The sequence below is a fragment of the Lagopus muta genome, chromosome Z (assembly GCF_023343835.1).
Source record: "Lagopus muta isolate bLagMut1 chromosome Z, bLagMut1 primary, whole genome shotgun sequence".
NCBI lineage: Eukaryota > Metazoa > Chordata > Aves > Galliformes > Phasianidae > Lagopus > Lagopus muta.
In genome coordinates this window covers 21455323-21481200 of record NC_064472.1, presented here as the reverse complement: position 1 = coordinate 21481200, position 25878 = coordinate 21455323, and the positions used below count along the sequence as shown (strand labels likewise).

The 25878-nt window shown below is 36.8% G+C and overlaps 1 protein-coding gene across 3 annotated transcripts; it reads left to right on the top strand.

Annotated features, from left to right (window-relative positions):
* Positions 1-18: 18 nt before the first annotated feature.
* On the top strand, positions 19-23129 carry CENPK (centromere protein K). 3 transcript variants are annotated; one of them, XM_048930689.1, is made up of 11 exons: positions 19-105; positions 1035-1135; positions 2332-2433; positions 4428-4484; positions 7173-7245; positions 11608-11654; positions 12945-13027; positions 13136-13234; positions 13464-13593; positions 18621-18674; positions 22404-23129. In XM_048930689.1, the coding sequence occupies exons 3-11, from the start codon at positions 2353-2355 to the stop codon at positions 22560-22562; spliced, it is 783 nt and encodes a 260-aa protein (XP_048786646.1). In that variant the 5' UTR covers positions 19-105; positions 1035-1135; positions 2332-2352; the 3' UTR covers positions 22563-23129. The 3 variants fall into 3 exon arrangements, with proteins under 3 accessions (XP_048786646.1, XP_048786647.1, XP_048786648.1); XM_048930690.1 differs by lacking the exon at positions 19-105 and adding an exon at positions 117-301; XM_048930691.1 differs by lacking the exon at positions 19-105 and adding an exon at positions 321-344.
* The last annotated feature ends 2749 nt before the right edge of the window (positions 23130-25878 follow it).

Genomic DNA, 25878 nt, shown 5'->3' with positions numbered 1-25878 from the left:
TGTTCTCCTCCCCACCCCCACCGCCAGGCGCAGCCAATGAGCGCGGAGCGCGCGCAGGAGCGGGCGGGCTTCGCTGAGGCGGCGGCGACGGGCGGCGGCGCCGCGGTAACGGGGGGGCGGGCGGCGGTGTTCTTGGCGCTCTTGGGGACTGCGGCTCCTTGGGGCTGCGTCGGCCCCGGTCTCAGCACTGACTAGATTCAGCCGCCGGAGGTGCGGCCGTTCATCCCGGGGGGGCACTTAGGACGGACGGGCCGGACCCTGCGACCGCCTGGCAGGGCTGAGCGCGGGCCCGCGGCGCGAGGTGCCCTCGGGGGGGGGCGCTTTCTTCCTGACCTTCGGAGAATGTAATATGTCTGTGAGATGAAAGAAATCTTTGCTTTTGAATGACGAAGATAAGCGTGGCACTCTCGTTCGCGCGTGTGCTTTTAGCTAATTGCGTGCATCTACAGCGATGGAGGGAGGAACGTTAGTGGCGCGCTAACAAAAGCAGCAACCGGCTGCGAACTGTAGGGACAAATGGAAACCTCATCTTATCGTGTGAGAAAAGAGAAAACTGCCTGCTACAGCAACAGACATCTTAAAAGAAATAGTATTTTTAACATATGTGCTTTACACGATAATGATAAGGGACCACAAGGCAACCTGGTTGCTGGTATTGTGGCCTGTAGTTTCTTCTTTAAATATGTTCGTCTTGTGGTTGTGTAAAATCGGCCATGAAAATGCTGGAGACAACAATATTAAAAACGTTATAATAATAACTTTATTTGCTAGGTATTTAGAGATCTCTGTTTCACGTCCCATCTTCACAATGGCAGATTGTGTTACTGAGCGGAGATGTGGGAAGATGGGACTTTTTTTTTCCACCCAGACACCCCTTTCAGGTTTCCTTTCTGAAGGCTGCTTTATTTCCTTTTTTCTTTCCTTTTTTTTTTTTTTTTTTTTTTTCAGGGCCTCTCAACTCTGTTGCTGAGCCATTTTACAGTGATGAAAATAATCTATTGAGGCTTTCTTATTTTTGTTTGTATCTTTGCCAGTTTTTGGTCTAAGAAGAAAAAAACCAACACATCTCAGGACTGCTTAGCTTTTTTATTAGCCTTCTGTGGGGGACTTCGCTGGAGGCATTTCACAATTCTTGGTAAGTGATGTGATCTAGTTCTCTTTTATGTTATGGAGACGTTCCAAGACTCTTAGGAAGATAATGATTTTCCTTTGCAAAAACCATGCTGTTAGATTTTATCAGGTTATGGCAATCTTAGTGTTCTTAGTGTTCTGTTTTTAATTATTTATGCAACAAATTTGTCAGGAAGGCTTAGCAGAGGTATTGGTACTTCTCAGTTTGTTAGAACAGTATTCCAGGAGAAGTGCTGGTTGTTTTATTTTTTTCTTAGCTGCTCTGCTGTGGCTTACTTGCCTGTTAGAAGTAGTAGTTAAATATTTCACTCATATGTTCAACATATTATTCTGTGATGCATCTTTTTTTGTTTTGAAAATGAATTCCTAAGGTTTACTTTGGAGTTTATGCATCATCAAGATGACAAGGACACTTATTTCTTCTTTAAAGACTTACCACTTCTAGTACAGTTAGGAAGTTGCAGTTCATTGTTTTACCTTAGCAGATTCTCCCTTTGAGTTACATTTTGGCTCTCCCGGTTTTCCTCATATGTGCTGTTGACATTTATATCTCTCTCAATAGACTTAACTTTAAGATGACATTTTAAAAACATGTGTGTGCCTATTTAGCCTAACAGTTTCTCAACATTTTTAATTTGACCAGTCTGACTTGTGACTTTTTTTCTGCTGACCATCCTAGTGCCCTCTTTATTTGCTTGTCTGCATATCTTTTGGCTTCTTTTGTTGTTTGTGTCCACAGTTTTTGAATTCAAAGTCTTTTTGATAAACAAGTGAAAATTGTAAGGAGAAGTAGCCTAGTACGTTTATTGGAAGGCTACAGAGAGAGCTGCTGAAGAACTTTGTGGATATATGGAAGAAAACCATGGTTTAATGGACTGGCACTTATTCTCACATTGTTTCTTTGTCAGGAAAGAAGTTGCCCAGATGAACCAAAGCATTTTTGAAAACTTTGCACTTTCTGATTCAATTGCAAATATTGTTAGTATCTTACTTCAGAATATTTCTACAGTGTTATGGTTAGCTGATGTTACCAAATGATTTGATCCTGTCTGTAAGTATAGAGTTCTTAACTGAAAACTTTTTGGATTCAAAGGGATTGCTCCGATATGGACTTGACCTAATGCAGCAGGTATGATTCAGTAACCTGTTAGTTTTTCTAGTTGATCTACATGGTATCTTCGCAAATTTTCTTGTTAATAGGCTGAAAAACTACCAGAAATCATGAATAGCTCAGTTTGCCCCGTGGATGCCACAGAAGAACTCTTGCATGAATGTGAGAATATTTGGAAGGAGATGGAAAAGGTATGCAAATCATGAATATTAGTCTAGATTTGTTAATTTGTTGTTAACTTCAGTCAGAATTTCTTGCTTATCTCCCTTCACTGTGTACTTACCACACCTCCTCCAAAGAAATGATAAGAACAACAAAATGAAGACCTTTAGAAAGGCAGGTATGTTGGCAAGGATGAAAAGTGTCCTGCAGAGCCAGTCTTTGTTTGCAGTGTGCTGATTTAGTTACATCCCAAATAAAGTACAATGAGAGAATACATTAAAACTTGCGAAAAATGCAATGATAGTTATTTGTATTCTGGTAATACCAGTACACTAAAATGGAGATCCTCTTTTTTGCCTTATTCAAGACAGGTATCAGTTGCTGTTCACAAGTACTTAAGGTCTTAAGGGAAAGACAGAATTGAAGAAGAGAGATTCAGAAGAATGATGCTTGTAGCATACATTCACGCAAGCTGACAGTTGCAACCTCAATCACAAAATGTATCTCTTCTGTCAGGTGGTCCAGTATGCTAATAGTAAAGCTTTAGAGCAAGTTATATTTATTTATCTTCTTAATTAGGCCAAACCTAGTCAAAATAAACTCTTAACCATTGTGAGGGAATGTTATGCATTTTATAGAAGTTTGTTGAGACTTGTGAAAGCTCATGCTTTGCATAATATTTTGAGTGCTAATTGCTTACCTTCTATTTTACCTGCTAAACGCACCACTTATTTAGCTTGCTCTGTATTGTAGGCTAAATGCATTAAAAGGATCAGAACTTTACATGAAAATACTTCACATCTTAAAGCAGAATGAAGTGCTTATAAACTGTGGTTTATAATGTGTATGGAATAGGTTTTTAAAAGATAATAGGATGTTATTAGCTCTGTGTGTAAACCTAACACTGTTACATATTACTTAGAATTTTGGACAGTGTGTATCTTACTAATGAACAAGCTGCAGAAAATCCTGTTTGTAGGCTTCTGAAATATCACAGTAAGTTACCAAGTGAACTACTGCCCAGCACGATTTTGGAGGATGTGGATTTTCTGTGAGACTTTCAGATAAGAAACGAAGATAAAGTGTTTATTGTTTCTAACATAATTGGAAAACCTTTGAAATCTTATATGCCAGGGCATTACGTTCTGGATACAGGCAAGATTTTGCAAAGACATCTGAAGAACTTTGTAATCATTGAATTAGCTTCTCTGTTGATATCATCTATGGTATCTTGTTATGTCTATTGTGCTGTCATTAGTAATATTTACTGCCAGAATCCTATATTGTGTTTAGTTCCAAAACAGAATTATAAGGATTCCGAAGAACTACTTTTTAATTCCGCTGCTTAGTAGTCTCTGTTCTGCCGAGTTGTGAGGTAGAATACATTGCTGACTTGTAGAAAATAAGAAGAAGTTTAGCAGGTGGCTTTTGCTATGGTCTTGGATCTCTGTGGTGGCCTGAATTTCTGTCTTGGTATTAAAGTCATTACAGTCAATGGGAACTGATGTGCTGCACACTTAAAAAATAAGCCTGTTCCTCAACTGTGTAGTATATTGAGCTACTAAATTAGTTGAAACAAAAAATGTGCTATAATGTGATTGCTTTACTAGGAAAGTTAGAGTAGTAGCACTGGGTGTGTTAACTTCACAGCGGATTCCCTATTCAGCCTTGCTGTCCATGACTGTCTCGTTTTCACAGTATTTTAATGTTCTTAATCTGTTCAGTATTTTTCTCTGTGCTGATGTTTCCCTTGTAACTTGCTATTTTTCTCAAATTACACATCTTTTGTTAGCTGCTGCTCTTTTACTTTTCGATTAATTGAATTTTTCTGCAGTATGATTTCAGAAATATTTCTTTTATTTGCTGTTTTGGGTCAGATTTTGAGGGACATGGTAAGAGCCAAGTCAAGACTTTTTTTTTTCCTTACAGTAAACAGTTACTGCTGCAATTTTAAAAAATCATATTTCTTTCCTGCAAAAGGTAGGAACGAGTAAACATTATCTGTCTTTTGTTTTCTACCCAGTGTCAGAGTAAGCTAACCCTTCTAACAGCAGAACCGGTGCCAGAATCAGATGCCAAGGTAAGGCAATATTTTTTTCTTTCTCCACAAGATGTTCCCTGTAAGCAGAATATTTCTTTCAGAAAGAAGAAAACTAAATTATCGTTGCTTAGTCTCTGAAGTTGTTGTCTTTACTCTTACAAACTTTGAGACTTAATTTGAAGTATGTCAATGCCCAGCAAATGCTGAACAGTTGCATTTATGCAGCTTCTTGCATAAACGCAAAAAGAGGAGAGGTTAAGTGCAGTCCTGCCGTGTAACCTGATTAAGAGCTGACACAGGCAGAATAGTGGGATGTGTAACTTCAGTAGCTGTTTGGGCTACAGTGTATTTATATCTTTTTAAAAACAAAATATTTTCATATTTTATTGATCCCTTTAGTTTTACTCTGTAAGTTTGCATTTGGAAAGTGGAGTTGTTCCCTGTTTGCAGATATCAATAGGAAACTGATATGCTTGAGTTGGAAATGACCTAAGCAATGCTAAGTGTGTGAATATATGCCCTTGGAATTTTGGGGAGCATGCAAAAAGGCAGTGTTGGCTCACTGTTTAGTTGCTTGTAGATTCTAAATAGGAATTTTTAAAATTGGATTTATATGGGGACCCTTCATTTGGAAAGTATGTTGGTTGAGTGAATGAAATACATAGATATTATAAATCTCCATCCTACATGACTTCAAGAGGTATATTCAGGTGGCTAATTCAGTATGTGGGAATGATAGAGCACTTTTTTTTTTTTATATTTCTTTGTCAAACACATTCAAATATTGAATTTCTAGTTAATTACTAATTTTAATTTCTTGCTACTAGTAAACTGTGTTCTAAACTGGAGTAAATAAAATGCAAAGAACTCTATTATATGCACAAAGCAGTTTTTCTCTTCTTTCAGTAGTGGATAAAATCCTAGCACTAGAAATCACTTCTCTAGGCTCAATTGGGTGTAGGCTGAGGTTTTTATATTTTTCTGTAGCGTTATTGAAGTCCATCATGGCCTTGTAATTAATTTCAGAGATAAGCTTTTTAAAAAATCTCTTGTAGTGAGACAGTTATTAAATGGAGTTGGAAAGGTTTATGCCACTTCATGATTGAAAATAAGGAGAGGAAAAGGTCATGTTAAACCCTCACTCAGCAATTTTTAAGTGATCCTCCTTTAAGCCCTAAGACAGGCACTTCGATTATCAATGTAGCTGGCAAAGAAGCTGTGTGGTTTGATTTTTTTTCCTTGCTGTTGAACTGATCGGTGAAGTTCACTCTTTAACCACATCAAGATTAAAATCTTGCATTCTACTGTGTGAGGTTTTATTCTTTAAGTTTGAGGATGATTCTGGTCTACAATGCAATGATTTGCTTATTGAGAAGTATATTTTGCTGGGAATATATAAATACAACATTACAAAGATATCTATTTATGCATATATTTGCAGTACGTATTTGTCTCTTGAGGAGACCACAATCTACAGTTACTGAATGGTGGTGTTAATTTATTTGTATACTTCATATATGAAAACATTTTGTAGATCCTTTTTATCAAGTTTAAAAGATAACAGAGTGGGCTGATGATACTGTCAAAAGTAGTGTTCCAGTATTACAAGAGAGATGATACCTGCTAATCTACAGAATAAAAAGCACTTGTATGATGGATTCTTTTTTTTTTTTTAGTTTAAGGTTTTTGGTTTTTCTTTTCCTGTTCTTTAAAGTACTTTAAAAGATTTCCAAAGTTGTTTTCTAAGATGTTATAAGTTGTGAAAATCCAAGTGTTAGGTGTCAGTTCTTGGTTTTATTATGAGATCTTAGCTGATGATTCTTTTTCCTTTTTTTTTGATGAAAAGCAGAATATGGTCTGTGGTCCTTTTTGTTGAAGACAGCAGTGGTTACTGCAATTAAATGCATGTTTACTTTCTTATGCAGTAATTTGACAATATGTATTATGTATGTGTGTATTTTTCTTCAAATAATATGTGCAATCTCCAATGTCAGGAAATGGAATAGTAATGATGCATGTATGTGTGTGTGTACACACACACCATATATGTATATATATATAATTTTTTTTAAAAAATATTTATATATATATATTCTTTCTCCAGATCATAGTAAAATAAATGAAGTAAACTTCTAAGAATCTTGGTCATTTAGGTTGTTGCTGTTGTTGTTTTTTTTTTAAATGAATTTTCCTGAACTAACGTCTTGTTTTACTGCTCCCATATTTTCAGTGCTGTCAGTGAGCTAGAAGAATAATCTAAAGTTTTTCGATGTTGAGTACATAAATGTGGTTTTGGTAGACAGTATATTTGACTACTGCTTTTTGGAAGAAAATCTTCTGTTTAGTCATCACATCTATCAGTGATCACTGTCATTTAGTGGTAAATGTGGATCAACTATATATCAAAAGACATTCAAAGATGTGAAATACTGATGCTTCAAGTGGCTTATCTTCAGCTGCAATTGTCTGATGCTACAGAGGCAATTAAGGGGAGCATTCAAAATCTGAGTATTTTTGTTTTCTGCCTCCTGGAATAAGAGTGAAAATGTTTCTTGACCTCTGCAATTGCTTTTTGTAATCCTCCAAATAATAAAATGGTCTTTTCCAGTAGTCATTCTTTTGTTGCAGCTGCATAAATCTAGTAAGTGAAGTTTTATCCCACTCTATCCTGTTTCTTCCAGTACAATTCAACACACTTTACAAAATACTTAATTTCTTTTAATACAGGTTTTGTTGTTACTGACACGAATGCAGGCTTTAAGAGCAGAGTATTATCAATGGCAAAAAAGAAATCCTGAGCGTAAGTAGCTGCTTACCTGTAAGGTGTACTCATGTAAAGCTCTGCAACGTGCTTCATCTGAGCATCTTAGGCTGCGAATGTGTTGACAGTCATACTGTATTATGGTAATATAACTAGTTAAAAGTCAAATAAAAAGCTTCCCGCTGTAATACCTATGTTTAATTTCCAGCAGTTACTCTATTTTCTTTTAGTACTTCAGTTTCTATTGAAGTGATTCTTACTATGACTTAAACCTACAATTCTGGAAAAGAATGCATAATTCCTATCATCATCAATTGTTTAAATGGAAAATAATTGCTAGCAAGTTTCCTAGAATATTTTACCCCGAAGCAGAAACATTAATTATTCTGTCATCCTCTTTCATGTTGCTCCTTTCTGTGATTGTTTCTCCTGCATTTCTTGTCTGTACTTCTTTTTTTTGAACAGAACTACTTTAGCAAATAGTTCTTTCTTCATGCTAATTGAAATAGGCTGATGTATTTTTTTCTTCTTCGCAAATATTGCTAATAAACTAATAGTCACTTACCCAGACATGTTTTTAACTGTAGTTCCTTTTTTTTTTTTTTTTAATTGCTACTTTTGTGTTATGCTATACTGGATGAAACTTTGAAATGTGCCTTTAGTAGTAACTCCCTGCAGCGTGATAAAATATCTATCTTGAATTTAGTAGACGTCATGGACTTCAGGCTAAGAAAACTACTAAAAACTTCAATTTATTGTAACAATAATCTAGATTGCTTACTGAAAGCATATACCACTGAGGCAAGCTGTAGGTCTACCATATTGTCTTCAGACACTGTGAAAATAAAACCACTTGGAATCTAAATGTAAACACATGCTTCAGAGGTGCTGTTTTAGAAAATCTTAACAATTTGCACCAGACTATCAGTAGTATTCTGATAGCATCCATTTCTATGTCTCATGTCCAGTCCCTGTTTGTACCTTTCAACTTAGTAAATTTTGTTAGCTAATCTTTAAATGCATACATAATCTTTACATGCATTGACTCAGCTTTTTTGAATATTTTAATGCCAGAGTAGTCTTGTTCTTCAAAGTCCCTGTCATTTTGGAAACACTGTGCAAACAGCAAAATGTGGTTTCCGATACTTTGTTTGGCCGAACTGGAATGCATTTTTAGATTAGATTAATATTATAGTCACTTTTCTAGCTTCTTTCAAAGCTCATGTACTTGCAGCATATCATATGGTCAAGTGAGAGGAGCTGGAAAGATAAGAAATGTTTCTTATTTCTTCTAAATGGATGCTGGCGCACTGGAACAAATTCATAGTTCGTGTGCTTTGTAAGCCTGTCTGCAGGGGAGAGATCAGCCTCAGATGCTTCTTAGAAGCATGCAGACCGAAAGTATGACATTGAATAAAATGTAGGAGATTCTGGTTCTTGTCTGCTGTTCATAAATAAGCTGCTGACTGAAGGAATTACATTGAAAACATTTGAAATTTTTATTTAGGTAAAATACCTGATGATGGTAGGCTTCCTTACTAAAGTGTGCCATTATTTTCAACTTCGGGTTATTTGTTTTAAAAACATATTCTTGAGGCATAACTTGTTTTTTATTGGCTTGCTGAATTGCATGATAGCAATTTCCTAAGCAGAAGAGATTTCATCCTGACATTTAATGCATTTTTTGAGCTCATTAATTTTGTTGGTTTGTTTACATCACTGGACAATTATTATTAAAGCAATAAGACTGCACATAAATTGTGCAGGCTTGAAACAACAATAAAATTAATTTCTCAAAGTGTGCTTTGCAAATTTGATGAAATCAATTGTACTGCATTTAAGACGTAGTTCATGCTTTTTTTAAAGGAAAAGGTTTTATTGAATTTTATTTAAGATTAGAAATTCAGTGTACAAGCTTGGGCAAAACATTCTGATCATATTAATGCTTAAATGTGCTAGAGTAGCTTTGCTTTCCCTGTTGATAGATTCATATGCTGCTTTTTTTTTTTTTCTGAAGTCATACACTAATGCAGACTCTTGAAATTAATATGGCACTGCAAACTGACTCAAGTCTATTGAAGGCTATTAAATACAACAATTTGTTTCTTACTCAGAAAGTGCACGAGCCATAAATAACTGGGTTTTGCAGAAGGATTCTAGAGAGACATTACCCCATGGTTGAACAGAATAACATTTTTCCTTAAGTGCTGCTGTTGCTGAGGGCTTTTGTTAGAAAGTTGACTGTATTGGTCATTTCATCTCCTTACATGTAGCTATTCTTGTAAACACTTAGGATAGTGCTTTACTTTATTATTTTTTTTAAATATGATACAATAGAGGGAAGGGATGCCATCCGAAGAGAGCTGAACAAGCTTGCAAATTTAGCTATTAACTATGTGCAAGGTGCCACTCTTAGGTTGGGACAATTCCAAATGGAGACTGGGATAAGAATCATAGAGTCATAGAATAACTCAGGTTGGAAAAGACCGTAAAGATCATCGAGTCCAACCACAACCTAACCATACTACCCTAACTGACAGCCCTCCGCTAAATCATGTTCCTGAGCACCACATCCAAATGGTTTTTAAACACATTCGGGGATGGTGACTCAACCACCTCCCCTGGGAGCCCATTCCAGTGCTTAACAACCCTTTCCTGACATCCAACCTAAGCTTCCCCTGGTGCAACTTGAGGCCATTTCCCCTCATCCTGTCACCAGTGAGAAGAGATCAGGTATTGGAAGAGAGCAATAAGGTCTCCCCTCAGCCTCCTCTTCCCCAGACTAAACATCCCCAGTTCCTTCATTTGCTCCTCGTAGGACATATTCTCCAAGCCCTTCACAAGCCTTGTTGTCCTTCTTTGGACCTGCTCCAGCACCTCAGTGTCCTTTCTGTACTGAGGTGCCCAAAACTCAACGCAGTACTTGAGGTGAGGCCTCACCAATGCTGAGTACAGGGGCAGGATCACTTCCCTAGTCCTGCTCACCACACCATTACTGATACAAGCCAGGATGCCATTCGCCTTGGAAGAACTCATTGAGAGCAGCCCTGCGGTCAAGGTCTTGAGGTATGAGGAGGAAATTTTTTTTAGTCACAGGGCAGTGAAGCACTGGCACAGGCTACTTTGAGAAGCTGTGGCTGCACCATTCCTGGAGGTATTCAAGGCCAGGTTGGATAGAGCCCTGGGCAGCCTGATCTGGTGGGTGTCAACCTGCCCACGTCAGGGGGATTGGAGCTGGATGGGCTTTCAGATTCCTTCCAAACGAAGCCATTATATGATTCTATGTAGATTTCACAGTCATGGTCAAGCAGTTCGGAAGCATTTAGGTATCAAAGTGTAATGCATTTGCTAGTTATTATTTGAAGAGTTTCCATGTGCATCTACCAAACCAACTTCCTTTATGGGACAGCAGCATCTTGGTCTGTCTTGGAAAGATAATCACCAGCAAATCAAAGGATGTGATTGTTCTTCTACAGTCAAACATCTGGAGTGTTGTGGCCCTTCTCTGGGCTCACCAGTACAGGAGAGACTTGGACACAATGGAGCAAGTCCACTGACAGTGATATGGAAATAATTAAGGGCTTGGAGCATCTGACATGCGAGGAAGGGTTGAGAGCTTTACAGTTTACACTGATTAAATCTTACCGGTGTTATAAATACCTGAAAGGATAAAGTAGAGAAGGAAAAAACAGACTCAGTGCTATTCAATGAGAGGGCAAGGGGTAATGATGACTAACTTAAATAGAAGAAAACCCATTTAAACAGATTAAAAACCTTTTTTACTGTGATTGTTACTTGAGCAAGTTGCCTAGGGTGGCTTTGGACTCTTCATATTTGATGATAGTAAAAACCCTAATGGGCATTCTGTTGCAGTTTATCCTGCTTTGAGTTAGTATTGTACTGCACAGTCTCCTGAGGTCCCTTCCAAACACAACTAATCTGTGACTGAGGAATTCTGAGAAATTTTCAATCTCTACATAACTTAGATTAGATATTTGTAAAATATGGGCACGTGGTCTGTAGAAAGCTTGGCTAAACATTCTGTTTGAGTAAGTTGTAATGAAGTTCTAATAAAATAGCTTGTGTGTACAATGGAAAGTGTACAAGCTCAGCTTACATATAAAAATAGAGTGATAACGAACCTTCTCACAGTTCTTCAGTCATTTGATGAGCCTGTTTTAGAATGAATTTGAAGACTGGAGAAATTCGGTTTCCTGTGTTGATGGAAACTTTTCACAACACAAGCTTGCTTATGCTGTCGTACAGATGTCACATTTCAAAATCGTGTACCTGTACTTGTTCATGTACACTTAAAAAACAAAACAAAGCAAAAAAACTCAGTGCTTTTTTTCACTTTGAAGTGACTGAAACACATTCAAATCCATTCATTATATTTTTCAGTAGTTTCAACTAATCCAGAGGTACTGCTGTTATTAGGAGAAGAAGAGGTAAGTCTCTTTTTCTGTTAATAGATAATTTTTTATTTAAACTTTTAAAAATTCTATTCAGGTCCCATGTTCCCCTCTAGCTGCTCCTGTTGTGGACTGTTGTCAAGCTAGTCAGTATATTTCTTTACTACTGTGGTTGTTCTAATGTTTGTCTTCTCCTGAATTATAATTACTAAAATTTTCTACTTGTAAAGAATGATTTTTTTAAGCAAAAGTTTTTGTATTTATTGCATTTCATGCTATATAATATAGAGTATAACATGTTACAAAGAAGATTCTGTATTCTTAGCTTTAGATATCTGTGAAAATAATCTGCAGATATTTTGTTGAGTTCTTCTAGACTTGACAGGGCAAATCAAGAATCGCATTAGTGGTAACTTCACACAGTATTGGTTGGACATTGATATGCAGTAGTAGCTAAAAATATGCTGCTCTGGTTTAAAAAATATTGTTTAGATTTTTCTTCCTAGCAGCTTTCTTCCCTCTGGAGTCACTGGTAGCAGAGTATCCATCGGCTGTTAAGAGCCATTATAAATAAGCTGTTGAATTAAGTTTAATTAATTAATTTAATTAATTTCACTGCACTGCTGTTTTATGCTTTAGCTGCAAGGTTATTTTGCAGAGAGTTCCAGTCTTTTTTCATGTATTGTGTGTATACAGCGCACTTGCATCTGTATAATATTTTTTAGAAGTTTTGTTTCCTTGAGCAAAATATAAAATAATTTTCATAGTGTGTATGAAAGGAGACAACATACATCCAAATTGTAGGTTTATATTAAAAAGGCATAAACTTATTAGGAGCTTTGCTTTTTAGTATGTAGCGTATTAATGAAAGACCGGGTCCTTTGAGATGTACGTTCCATATCTTTACCAGCACCTGTAGCTCCTGGCTGCAGTAGTTAAGTTGTTTCTTCCTCTTTCCTCTCCCATGTATATAATCCATATCATCAGTGTATATGATTAGCCTTTCTTTGCAGCATTTTTTTTTTTTTCAGTGCTATGCGTTTAGTGTTTCATCAGATGAACAGTACTTGTGAGTGCTCCACAATTTGCTTCAAGTAAAATTAATGATGTTTTACAGTGTTTTGATACATTATTGAGTGTCTGGGACAGTAAGATTTCAGCTGGATTTTAAAACACTTTTTACCTGAGCCTGCATAAGAAATTAGGGATAACTTCGGCTGTCTTTACCTGATACATGAAACCAGATCCACAGATAAAACCTTACATAGAAAAATAGTAGAGGCTTGGCTATTTGTAAATTGTAGGTTTCTTTTTACTTTTTTATAGTTGCAGGAAGTAAAGAAAGAACTTGAAATGGTGCTGTCAGCAGTTCAGTCAAAGAATGAAAAGCTGAAAGAAGATCTGGAAAGGTAAAGGTGGAAAGAGGATCTGGAAAGTAATTGGGACTTAAGAATTGTTCAGGGAAAACTGCATTGCATTTATCAATTGTACTGTGTTCTGTTTTTTATGTTTCAAAGAGAACAGCAGTGGCATGACGAACTGGTGCAAATAGTAAATGCTTTTAAGGAAACTGAAGAAGAAATGAAAAAAGAAGTTGTAACAGATTCTGAAAAAAGGTATTGCTGTAATGTCAAATTTTTCATATTGAAGACCTTATATTTCAAAAAAAGTATGTGACCAAACAAATACTAAAAAACATGCTGTTTGCTTTGTAAAATAGAACAAATAATAAGATGACAATTTTTTAACAGTAGAAAATAAGTGCCTTCTTTTAATTGAGAAAAAAAAAAAATTGTTGAATTTGATATTCTGTTGGTATGTTTTTACTATTATATTGCCTACTAGACTGTTTCAAGAACTGAAAAACCAAATGTCGGAGTTAAGGGAATATAAGAAAAAACTCTTGAATGCTTTGGGTGAGTTCCTAGAAGAACATTTTCCCCTTCCAGAGAAAAATGGAAATGCTAAAAAGAAGGTAAAGTGTCGAGTTGGTGTGGTTTTTCTGTTGTTCTTGTTGTGTTGGTGGTGGTGGTGGTGATGGTGATGGTTTGTTTTCTGTTTGTTTTCCTGACTATTACATTTGTAATGCTTCATTTTTATTTAATTAGTTTTAACATTTTGTAAAAGTCACTGGTATAGAATCTTTGGTCATTTCAAGATATAAGTATATTCTTAAGGCTGATCTTTTATATTTAATCAACATATTTCAAGTTGGTTTATATTATGTAAGGCAGTTCCAGCTGATTTTTTTTTTTAATGCATATAGTCTTTACCCAATAAGATGCATAAATGTGCCAAATTTGAAAATGATGTGGGGTTCACTCCAAAATGCTTCTTTTTTTCTTTCTTTTTTTCTTTCTTTTTTTTTTTTTTTTTACTGGACGAGGCAAGTGGATTCATGTTTTCCTTGGCAAAGCAAATTTTAATTGCCCAGCAATGCTTTTGGAACAGTAGTCAGGACAAGTGTTTATAATTACAATATAGTTTAGAATGTTAACTATCGGTTTCTGTTCAGGCAAACCCAGCCAAAAATTATCTTAAAGTTTAGGGAAAATAGGCAGTCAGGGAGTATTTTGCATAATAAATTCAAAGTCTGTAGTAAAAATAAACCTTTTACCATTACTGTTTAAAAAAAACGATTAGAAAACAGCTATAAATAAGGTGGGAGTTGATCTGGATTTCATACACATTTAGGAACACAGAAATAGATTTCTTGAATCTAGTTCCTTGTTATTGCAGACAACCACATCATGCAGTTTCTAGACTATTCTGATTGAGCTTCATTTTTAATTCTTTTCAGTTTCTGCTCTTCCTATCGGTGTTCTTTCTAATGTTTCAATACCCTTGTTAGTAAATCTCCTAAATTACAAGTTTCAAATTGAAGAAACGGTGCATTCATGTATCTGTTTCAGAATTCTGAGGAACAACTTATGTTAGAATCTCATGTCTAATAGAGATCTATGTATTCTTATGCCAGTACTGTCCTTAGAATAGCTTCTTCTTTCTTGTATTTACCTCTCCTGATATATTGGACAGTAGTCTTGTCTCTTCTTTTTCTTTGTTTTGCAAACTGAAAGAGCAAAGCTTTCTGTTTGTTTCTTATGAGAGAAATTTTCATTTTATACTAATACTCACTGTATTTGATTCCTTTCTAATTAATCTTTTTTTTTTTGGAATCTGGTAGACACCAACATTATAAAGAAAATAGCTCATATTCTTCACAAAAGCAAAACAAAAAAAATACTCTTGCCTTTTTTCTTCCTGTTATTTGTAATGATGAGACTTGAGTTTCTCCTAAAAAAAAAAAAAATCTTGGATTTACACAGTACATATTTAGCACATAGAAATGCCAGGTGCAGTTTTTGAGGCACAGTGATCATCTCTGAAGTCATCCACATCTTCCTGTACTGTATTTTAGTTCTTCTCTATATCAGTGCTTTCCAGAATCCTCTTATTAGTAAATATTGATCACCCTGATATTGTGGTTTAACCTGGCAGCTCCATACCACAGCCATTTGCTTGCTTCCACCTCCCAGTGGAATCAGGGAAAGAATGGGGGGAAAAAAATATAATGCATAGGATGAGATAAAAGTTACTCACTCAGAAAGAAAATGAAAAGAGAAATAAGTTGTTATAATTTTATTATGCATATATACATATGAACAAAGCAAATATACACCATGCAGTTGCTCACCACCTGCCAACCAATGCCTAGCCAGTCCCAGAGCACTATCTGTCCCAACCTGGCTGACTTGCACTACTTTTATGGTTCACTTGAGATGCCACATGTTATGGAAAATCTCTTTGGCCTGTTCAGGTCGGCTGTCCTGGTTCTGTCCTCTCATCAGTTGTGCTCCCCCTGGCCCTGTGCTGGCATGATAGTACAGAAGCTGAAAAACTGAAATGTCTTTGGCTCTGTACAATACTGCTTGGCAGCAACTAAAACATTGGTGTGTTATCAATGTTATTTTTCTCCTAAAGCCAAGACATAGCATCATACCAGACACTGTGAAGAAAATGAACTCTGTCCTAGCTGAAAACAGGACAGCCTACATTTTTTTTGTCACTGTTACAGAATTAAACTTTAGTGACTATGAACCTATGACTTAATTAACAGTTTTCTTTAAATCAGATATTTCCTCATTTCACCCTGATCTCCCATCTCCAATTTTGCTGGTTCTTAGTCATCTTGTAGGTTTTTTTTTGTTTTTTTAGGATGTTTGTTCAAATACCAGTTACTTTCCCAGATGAATTTTAAGCTGTTGTCTATTTTTCTCCCCATGGATGTCATGTCTTTAAAAATGTATTTCACATAATGAGATAAACAAGTTCATTTGCTACCACATATATGGTTCATATCAAAATCTGATCTGGAAGTGATCTCTGGACTGGATCTCCCAGTCCAGCTCTATCAGCAAGGCCAATTTTGAGGTTGGATTAAGTTCCTCACAGTCATCTCCAGCTAAGTTTCAGATTGAAGAAACAGTACATTCATGTATCTGATTCAGAATTCTGTTGAATCTCTTACCCCAGCACAAAATTCAATTCCTTGCATTTTCTCAGCCTTTCTTGTACTGTTAGAAATTCTAACTAGTTTCTTCGCTCTGTCTCTTTTCCATGCAGTTTTTCTTATTTTATTGAAAATCACATCATCCAGGGTCTCTGAGAATAGTCTACACTTACCCTTCTCACAGAAGCTCGCTTTATATATTTATTTGCTTTTACTTAAAACTCGTTTTGATAAATTCCCAATCAAGATCTTATCTTTTAATTTTGTTTATACATTTATTGAACTTTAAGCACAGGTTATGTTCCAATGAATCTTGTGAATTTGTATCTTCTTTTCTATCTTTCAGTGTAATTGGTTCATAGCGGCGCAGTTACTGGTCCCTCATAATCAGCTTAAAATTATCTGTGGAGGCTAGAGAAAGACGTTTTCGTTAATGTGTCAGAAATGCAAATTGTCTGCATAAGTAATAGAATTTGATGCTACCTGGGTTCAAAAAAAGGCATTATCCACATCTCTTATCAGCTTGATTCTCTCATAGAAGAGTCACTGAGGCCCTGGAGTGTGCCCAGAAAAGGGCAGTGAAGCTGTGAAGGGTCTGGAACACATCTTATGAGGGAGTTAGGATTGTTTAGTCTGGAGGAGACTCGGAAGACTTTAATCACTCTTCATGATGACCTGAAAGGAGATTGTAGCTATGTGGGGGTCATCCTGTTTTCCCAGGTAACTAGTGATAGAATGAGAGGTAATGGCCTTCAAATACACCAGGGGAAAAATTCTTTCTTGAAAAGAGTGGCACTGCATCGGAGCAGGCTGCCCCGGGAGGTGGTGGAATGACCATCCCTGGAGGTTTTCTGAAAGAGGGTCCATGTTGCACAGAATGACATGCTCTGCAGTGGTCCCGGGCATGGGATGCTGTTTGGACTATGTGATGTTATTGACATTTCCAACCTTAATGATTCTGTTATTTTAACTCTTAGCTGTGTTAGCAGTTTTATTTCACTTCACGAAAGCTGCTTGTGCTTTCAGTACTTCTGTGTGACTGTGAATGTGCTCCGGGTGATTAAAAGCAGTGAGAACTGCTGTAAAACTGACTTAAGGTTCCACCTGTCTTCCACCAGACACCAGCACCTGGGGCTGGGATTAAAGAGTAAACATAGTTAGCTTCTGTGACCACAGTCTGACAGACAGCTTTAGTGTAAGTACTGACTGAGTCAAGAATTGTCTTGCATTTTAGATCTTAGAAAGTATTAGTCTCTTTTTTCCCTCTGGATAAGTATAATTATGTATAGGAATACTCTATGCTGATCTGCCTCATGAAAGGAAGTTTAAGTAAATAGATGCTGATCATCCTGCTTAAAAGTGACTTTATACACATTAATTATAAATACTTATTGAAGTATTACCTACTTCAATACTTAAAGTATGTAAGTAATGTTATAAAATAAAGCTTATTACTTATATTATAACAACAGGAAAATATGTTTGCTAGTTCTGGGAGAGTGCAAACATCCTTACACTAACATCTTTAAGATTTTATTATTTGTCAGTTCTATTAATTTCTGAAGTCAAAAATTAATTTTAGGTTCAACAGACAAATATCAAACCTGCTAATTAATCTGCAGATTTTTAACAACAGCCAAGGCTACAAAGCTTCTTCATGATTCTTCCTTGGAAGTTTTTGCAGCTTCTCACTATAGGTTCTGTTTCCTTAGCCCAGTATCAATGTGAGGGCAAAAAGATATGCTTTATTGAGCCCTAACTCAGTCATGATTTGTGCATGATTTCCTTGGAGCAAGAAGTATGTCCCTTTTTTGGCTTTCTGTTAAGAATTGTGATGGAAAGGAGAAAGCCAGAATTTGCCCTTTGTGAGTTATTATTTATTGCCTTTTTCCTCTTGGAAAACAGCACGAGCAGTTTTATTTGCATTGTTTTTATTCTAATTTTCTAATGTATGGCTCTACAGAGGGTTTTACGATTCTCTCTCTTGAACTTGGACTTTTTCTTTAGAAGGTGTAAAATAAATAAATTCTAATTCAAAAATCATGAAGAAATATTAAGACACTGTGAACTATAATCTGTGGCAGACTTGCATCTTATTGTAAACATTTACCCGATGCTAAAAAAAGTACTGTTTTTGTAACAGCTCAAATTTACAAAATGTTTTGCATTGTACTACATCTAAAATATGGTTTTATTTTTTTGCTTCAGTGTAGGTAGCTATACTACAGTCATGTGAGATTACATGTAATGATTTTTAAAGTAATTATCTGTAATACTGAAGCTCATGATATTGCATTGACAAATTTATTATTTAAATATCCTACCTTGTATTTGTGTTATGACTGAACAAAAGCCATGTGTCTTTGCCTGTTACGTAGTATGCCATCAAATAATTATGTGATTGTTTTCTTTGTCATTTATGATATTTCCTGAATGTTTTGTTTTGCGTTTTTTCTTTGTTGTTAATTTGAATGGTGGGTTTGTGTTTGCAGAGGTACTCTGAAGAGCCGTGTGAACAAGTGATAACAATGCATGAAATTTTAGAGGTAAGATGATATTATGTAGAGATTGGGGGGATTTCCTAATACTCAGATCTGATTACAATCTATTCATAGAGAAATGACAATATGATATACTGTTTAGATCATTTAAAAGTAAAATGTTTAGGACTGTTTAATTTCTATTCTAATGTCTATCAAATTAAACCTCCACCTTTTTATGAGACTAGATAACCAAATCTTAAGTTTCATCTGGAAAAATGATTTGCCCTTTATTTCTATAATTTTACATTGTTTATTTTATAGAAATTTTATGAGTCTCAGAAGTTCATTTGAGGGAAAACATGCTTTGGTTAAGAAAATTATTTTGTGCTGTGTTTTGTACTGTTTAAATACAGATATTTCTGAAAAGTAGTGCAGTATCAGTTACAGGAGAACGAAGTAGTATGTATTAACTGGATTATCTTCTTTCATATTGAAAAATCAGTGTGTCTTGATTAATATATTTCTAATGGATTTTATGCTAATATTAGTTAGTGTGTTTTTCTTTAAAGTACAACTTAAGATTTTGAATTGTCAAGCATAACTCTGAAGGAGCATTAAATCTTTTTGCTAGAATTTTTCCTTCTAGTCTTAAAGGTAATTTCGTTTTTGTCTTCCATGCTTATACTTCAGACAGTTGTAAGCATCTACGTGTAAAACCTCCCAGGAGAAAAAAATCCTTTTTCTTGAGAGAAAACTTGATGAATAACATTCTGATGTTAAGATGCTATGATCCGGTCACTATGACATTGTTGTTCTTTAGTTTAAAGCCCAGACAGCGAATCTTTACTTACATCATCAAAATTGTTTTACATGCCTGAAGTATCTCAGCATGCCTATTAATGTCAAATTAGGCAGAGTCTGAAAACAGACTCAAGAATTTGAAATAGATGTATTCCCTATGGAAAACAAATTGCCCTTCGTGTTTTTTTCTGATAACATTGTCTTCTTGAAATGTGAACACATGCAAATTGTGTCTGATTTCCATTTGGAAGAATGTATTAGTACCAGAAATTCAGACTTATTTTTAACTATTTTGGTCTAAACTGTGAGTGTCCCTTTATTTTATGGTGATGATGGTTGTGGGTTGTTTTTTTTTCTTCTGCTGAGTAACTTGGTTCTAGTTTCAAACCATTTGCTTAGATACAAGTAATAGTTTCTTAAAAAGACAAATACTAAGTCACATTTCTATTGTAATTACAGATTTAATGTTGTAGAACTGTAATAGGTTCCCAGGATTACAATGGAAGTATGTGTTCCTAATGATGTCTCCTTAATGTTTGCTTTTTGAACAACGAAAGTGTACATTTTTAATAAATGCATTTTGTTAGGCTAGATGTATGCATTTACATAATTGAACTATATTAACACTTCATTAAATTAGCATAAAGTACATCAGGAAGATGTGAACTTATCCATCTTGCAAACTTCAAAAATTTTATTATACTAATCTTTATTCCACTAGTAAGGTATATTTATTTTTCATTTTTTATAAATCAAGGTGTTTTTTTTTTTCCCATTTGAATAGTTTAAGAATTATTACTATCAGGTTGAGAATTCTGTAGACTAGTTTAAAATTTGAAAGATATTTACAATAAAAATGTATGTAAATGACCATAAAGATGATTTTGGAATCTAAGATGTCATAGGAGACTAAGCAACAATTCATCTACAGCAATATAATTGGAGTAAATATTCAGCATTAGAGCAGATGAATACAAAATACATAAACTTGAGCAATTCTTTGGAGCATCCATAAAAAAAGAGGTTTTTTTTTTAACAGTACTAGGTGGGGAAAACTTTTTATGCATTTTTCATCAGCAAGAAAGAGGCAGGCAGAGTATTTTGTACTTACTAAGACTAGGAAGGCTGGGACTCTACAAGCTCTGAGTAGAATAACAGAGTAGCTCGGATGAATAAAGAAAGCATGATAGAATAGGCAAAATTAAATAATCTGTAGGTGTTATTCCTATTATGAGGGCATAAACACAGACTTCAGGAGCACACAAAGAATGCTGAAACTGATGTTTGATTTTCAGTCTCTTAACTAGTAGTATATATTTAGGTAAGGAAGAAACAAATGGTAAGGAAGTATTAAGAGGTGGTGAATTGTTGTAAGGCGCTTGTCATGCACAATCAGGAAGTAGTTATATGAACTGGCATGAAAGAGTTGGTTAACATTCAAGTACCACTTCCTCCAAGCTCAGGATTGGTCCATTGGCTAGCTTAAGAATATCAATAGCAAAAGGAGCCTCTGGCCTGCTGCTGAATGAGGTGGGTGCTCTGGTAATGGAGAACATTGAGAAGGCAGAGTTACTGAATGCCTTCTTTGCTTAGCAGTCTTTACTGCTGAGATTGCCATTCAGGAATCCCAGACCTTGAAGATGAGAGAGAGTAGAGCAGAAAACTCTGCCTTGGCCAAGGAGGATCTGATCAGAGATCATCCAGGCAAACTTGACACACACAGATCCATGGGCCTCTGTGGGATACACCCACAGGGAGGGAGCTGGCAGAAGTGATTGCTGAACCACTCTCTATCATCTTTGAAAGGTTTTGGAGAATGGAAGAGGTGCTTGAAGGCTGGAGGAAATGCAGTGTGACACCAGTCTTCATAAAGAAGGAATACCTGGGAAACTGCAGGCCTGTCAGCCTTACCTCTGTCCCTGAGAAAGCAATGGAGCAACTTAATCTGAATGTCATCACCAAGCAGGTTGAAGCAGAGGCTATCAGGAATAATCACTGTGGATTCACCAAGGGGAAATCATTACTGACCAATCTGGTAGTCATCTACAATGTCATGAGCAGCTGGGCAGATGAGGGGAGAGCAGTGGATGATGTCTGTCTTGGCTTAGCAAGGCTCTTCACGTTGTCTGTGATAATACCCTCATAGATAAGCCTAGGAATTGTGGATTATATGAGACAACAGTGAGGTGGATTGAGAACTGCTTGACTGGTAGAGCTCAGGTAGTTGTGACAGTGGCACAGTCTAGTTGGAGGTCTGTGGCTAACAGTGATCAGTACTGCATCTGGTCTTGTTTAACATCTTCAACAGTTATGTGGTTGAAGCAATAGAGTGCATCCTCAACAAGGTTGCTGATGATGCAGCGGCTGCTCTGGAAACAGCGCTGCCTATTTTTGATGTTGGCTCACACTGTCAGAGGTGGATGTTTTGCGCTATGGCAGTAGAGGTTGAGCCTCCCAACCAGTCCTCCATTACATGTTGCTGTGTGACAGATGGCAGCAGAGGGGACAAAACGCATCTGACATGGAAGTGTGTATGGAGCAAAGGTGTGGCATTGAGTTCCTCCATCTGAAAAAAAAATGGTACCTACTGACATTCATCAGTATTTGCTGAATACTTATGGAGACAAAACAGTGGATGTGAGCACAGAGGTGGAAGGAAGTGCGTTTCATCAGTGTAACAGTGAACGGTGCATTTCCACTAGTAGAGATTTTTACAAGCATTGGTGATAAGTCAGTTATGGCTTTCAGACAAATTATTTCCAAAACACACTCTCTCTCTCTCTCTCTCTCTCTCTCTCTCTCTCTGGATTATGTAAGGATTTCTTACTGCCTTCACATTCGTATTTCTTAGGCATTTACAGTTATACTGTCTAAAGAATTATACTGTCTAAGAATTTTTGATATACAGTGAAAAACTTAGAACTAGAATTCTCCTTTTATCAATACTAATTTCCACAACATGTTCTAAATTTTGTACTTTTGGTCCTCCAGATTCTCTTGAATCAATTGATGTCCACACCACACAAACCCTATGTAACAGTTGATGACTCATTTTGGCCACCTTATGTGGAGCTGCTACTGCGAAGTGGAATTGTCCTGAGGCATCCAGAAGATCCAGACAGGATACGTCTAGAAGCCTTTCATGAGTAGTGTAATCTACATGCTTACTTCTAAACAAATCACTAGTACTTATGGGAAGCCATACTTACGTATCTGCTGAAAATTGCTGGGAAAAGGCTCAATGGTGTTCTATATGAGAACTTCACAACGCTTTGAGGGTGGAGGGGGAGTGAGAACAGTTTAATGTTAAGTTCTAGCATCATTGCCTTTTTTAGCTACACTGCTTTAAGTGCATTTAATTTTGCCTACTTAATTGGTTACTATGCATAATTACAGATACTGGTAGGTGCTGTCCAGAAACATTACTTTTGTTTTATAACTGCTTGCTCAAATGCCCTCCATTCAAAGACTAGCTGTAATGTCTGACTTTCGTGCATATTTAGTTGCTTTTTTAATCCTCCTTAATTATTCAAGGTTTTCTAGAATGGCCTTTTTATTTGTTTGTTTTAAAATATTTTATATTTTGCTATCCTTTACATATATAATATTCATAAAATTGTTTGAGGTGGGAAGTACCTTTAAAAGTCATCAATCTCAAGTTCTTCGTAGATCTATGGTAGTGTAAATTCAGGAATAAATAATATTAACCACTGTGTAGCCTGTGTGGGTTTTTTTTGTTGTTGTTTTTCTCAAAAACAATAGCAAAAACACAGAAATGAGAAGGATGGAGCAGTCTATAAAAGCAGGCAAGCTCTCAAAGAGATAAAGTATTATTTTTCATAACACAAATACTGTATCTGATTAAATAATCAGAATTTGCTTGAAGGAGCATGTCTCCATTACCTTCCTCTCCCTGCTGGCCACTCCTCTTTTAATAGGATATAGTTGGCCTTCCGGGCTGCAAGCACACACTGCTGGCTCATGTCCAGCTTCTTGTTCACCGAGGCCCCCAAGTCCTTCTGTGCAGGGCTGCTCCCAAGGAGATCTTCCCCCAGTTTGTATAAATACCTGGGATTGCCCCAACCCAACTGCAACACCTTGCTCTTGGCCTTGTTGAACCTCATTATGTTCTCATGGGCCCACTCCTCCAGCCTATCCAGGTCCCTCTGGATGGTTTCCTTTCTCCCCAGCATATCGACTGCGCTGCTCAGCTTGGTGTTGTCTGCAAACGTGCTGAGGGTGCACTCAATTCCATACTCTGTGTCATTGATGAAGATGTTGAAGAGCACCAGTCCCATGACTGACTGCTGAGGGACACCACTTGTGACCGGCCTCCACCCTGATGCAGAATCATTGATCACAACCCTTTGGCTGCAACCAGCCAACCAGTTCTTAATCCTCCAAACAGTCCATCTTTCAAATCTATACCTCACCTATATAGAGAGAAGGATGTGGTGAGGTATCATGTCAAAGGCCTTGCAGAAGTCCATGTAGGTAACATCCACTGTCTATCCATGTATGTCATCACTCCATCACAGAAGGCCACCAGATGGTCAGGCCCTTATGAAGCCATGATGGCTGTCTCAAATCACCTCTTTATCTCATATGTGCCTTAACATGGCTTCTAAAAGGATCTGCTCCATGATCTTTCCTTGCACACAGGTGAGGCTCACTGGCTTGCAGTTCCCTGAGTCATCATTTCTCTCTTAAAAACGGGAGTAACGTTTCTCTTTTTCCAATCACTGGGGACTTCACCAGGCAGCCACAGTTTTTCAAATACAATGGCGAGCAGCTCAGCAACCACATCAGCCATCTCTCTCATAACCCTAGGATGGATATCATTCGTTATGACAGGGACCAGACCAATAAAGGACATCAGGAGTCGGGGTCTAGTAAAGGTTGCCTGATCAAATAGAGCCAAGATACAAGATGTATCGTACTCTCAGGCTCTTGTCCTTGCGGGTGATTTAAGGTACTTGGCTGTCTGCTGGGAAAGCAACACTGAGCTGCAAGCAATCTAGGAGGCTCCTGGAGTGTGTTGAAGATAACTTCCTGATCAGGTGTTGTACAGACCTACCAAAGGTGAAGCATTACTGGACCTGCTGCTCATCAGTGCATACCTGATGTGCTAGTACAAGTGAAAGGTGAGGATAGTGTTGAAACTCTTAGGACTGACGAGGAAATGTGGTCTGGGTCAAAGCAAGTTTAAATCCATCCTTTGAAGAAGAGTACAGGTTTTAGACTCTTCCTCTCCCTTCCTCCCCTGGGACCTATGATTTCACTCAGGTATAGACACAGATATTGCTTCCACCTTTTAGAATTGTTCTGTTACAACTGTTTCACATTATCAGTCAACCAATATAGCAGGTTAACCTCCTAAAGAGGACACGCTGCTGACAACTGCTATAGCCATTGATCTTACTCTCTTTCATCCCACACCCGATTACTCAGGTATAGCACTGTTCTGACCTGTTACTTTCTTTCAGCCAACATTTAGGAAACTTCAACAATTACCCTTACTTCAAAGTAAAATGTGTTAATTCCAGTAGGAAGAAATAAGAAAAGCACTGTGACCACTAATAGCAACATCTAATAACTTATGATTAGCTGCACTTTGAAGTCCAAAATTGACATTAATTTCATCAGCATGATCACATGTTCAGTTTCACATATCTGGTGTCATGTTTATATGTTGGTTTAAATAAATCTGACTTAAAAAGAAAAGCCAAACCATGTCCATATTGTCAGCTCCTCAGTGTCGATATAAATTGCTGTGTAATGAAACAATTCTTAGTATTCTTGATTCATGGCCACAGAAATCACAGTTCAGACACCCACTAAGAGGTGTCCTTGATTGATCACTTTGTCTTGTCTACAGTTTCATGACATGAGTATGAAACACATTAAGACCATCCTGGATCTGAGTGTTGAAAAGCTGGTTTCCACAGGACATGGTCAGAGATAACAAACAGTAGGCATTTTCAGCAATGATAAACAGTTACTGCTTCGATGGCAATTTTTACACCTCATTCTCCAAAGCTCTTCCCAAGGAAATAAGAAGTGGTTGAAGAAATGCTTTACTTCGGAGTTGTAGGACAGATCATGGAGAAGTGATCATTAAAGGCAGAAATTCTAATATCCTTATTCTGAAGAAAAGGAAACTTCTTAAAGTCTTACATCAGAGGAAATGGAACTCTATATATGCTCCTACAGCTTCTGAATCACAATACATTTTTCAATCATTTCAGTCATGTTTTTGATTGCTTATGTCATATCACTGTCCATATAATCTCTAAGAAGTGTACCTGTGTTCCCCAGTACAGCCCATTTCACTAGCACAGAGAACCACCCTTGGACTGTGAGACCTTCATTAAAACCCTATCAGTTCACATCCAGACAACCGACTGATCACAAGACAATTTGAGAAGTATTGATGAGGCTTCATAACAGGAATCAATCTGTTTTC

Bases quoted from the DNA above. Each gene is read 5' to 3' on its own strand.
- CENPK (XM_048930689.1), top strand. From the start codon at position 2,353: ATGAATAGCTCAGTTTGCCCCGTGGATGCCACAGAAGAACTCTTGCAT. The intron at 2,434-4,427 runs GTATGCAAATCA...TTTTCTACCCAG, and splicing joins TTTGGAAGGAGATGGAAAAG to TGTCAGAGTAAGCTAACCCT. The intron at 13,235-13,463 runs GTATTGCTGTAA...ATTGCCTACTAG, and splicing joins GTAACAGATTCTGAAAAAAG to ACTGTTTCAAGAACTGAAAA.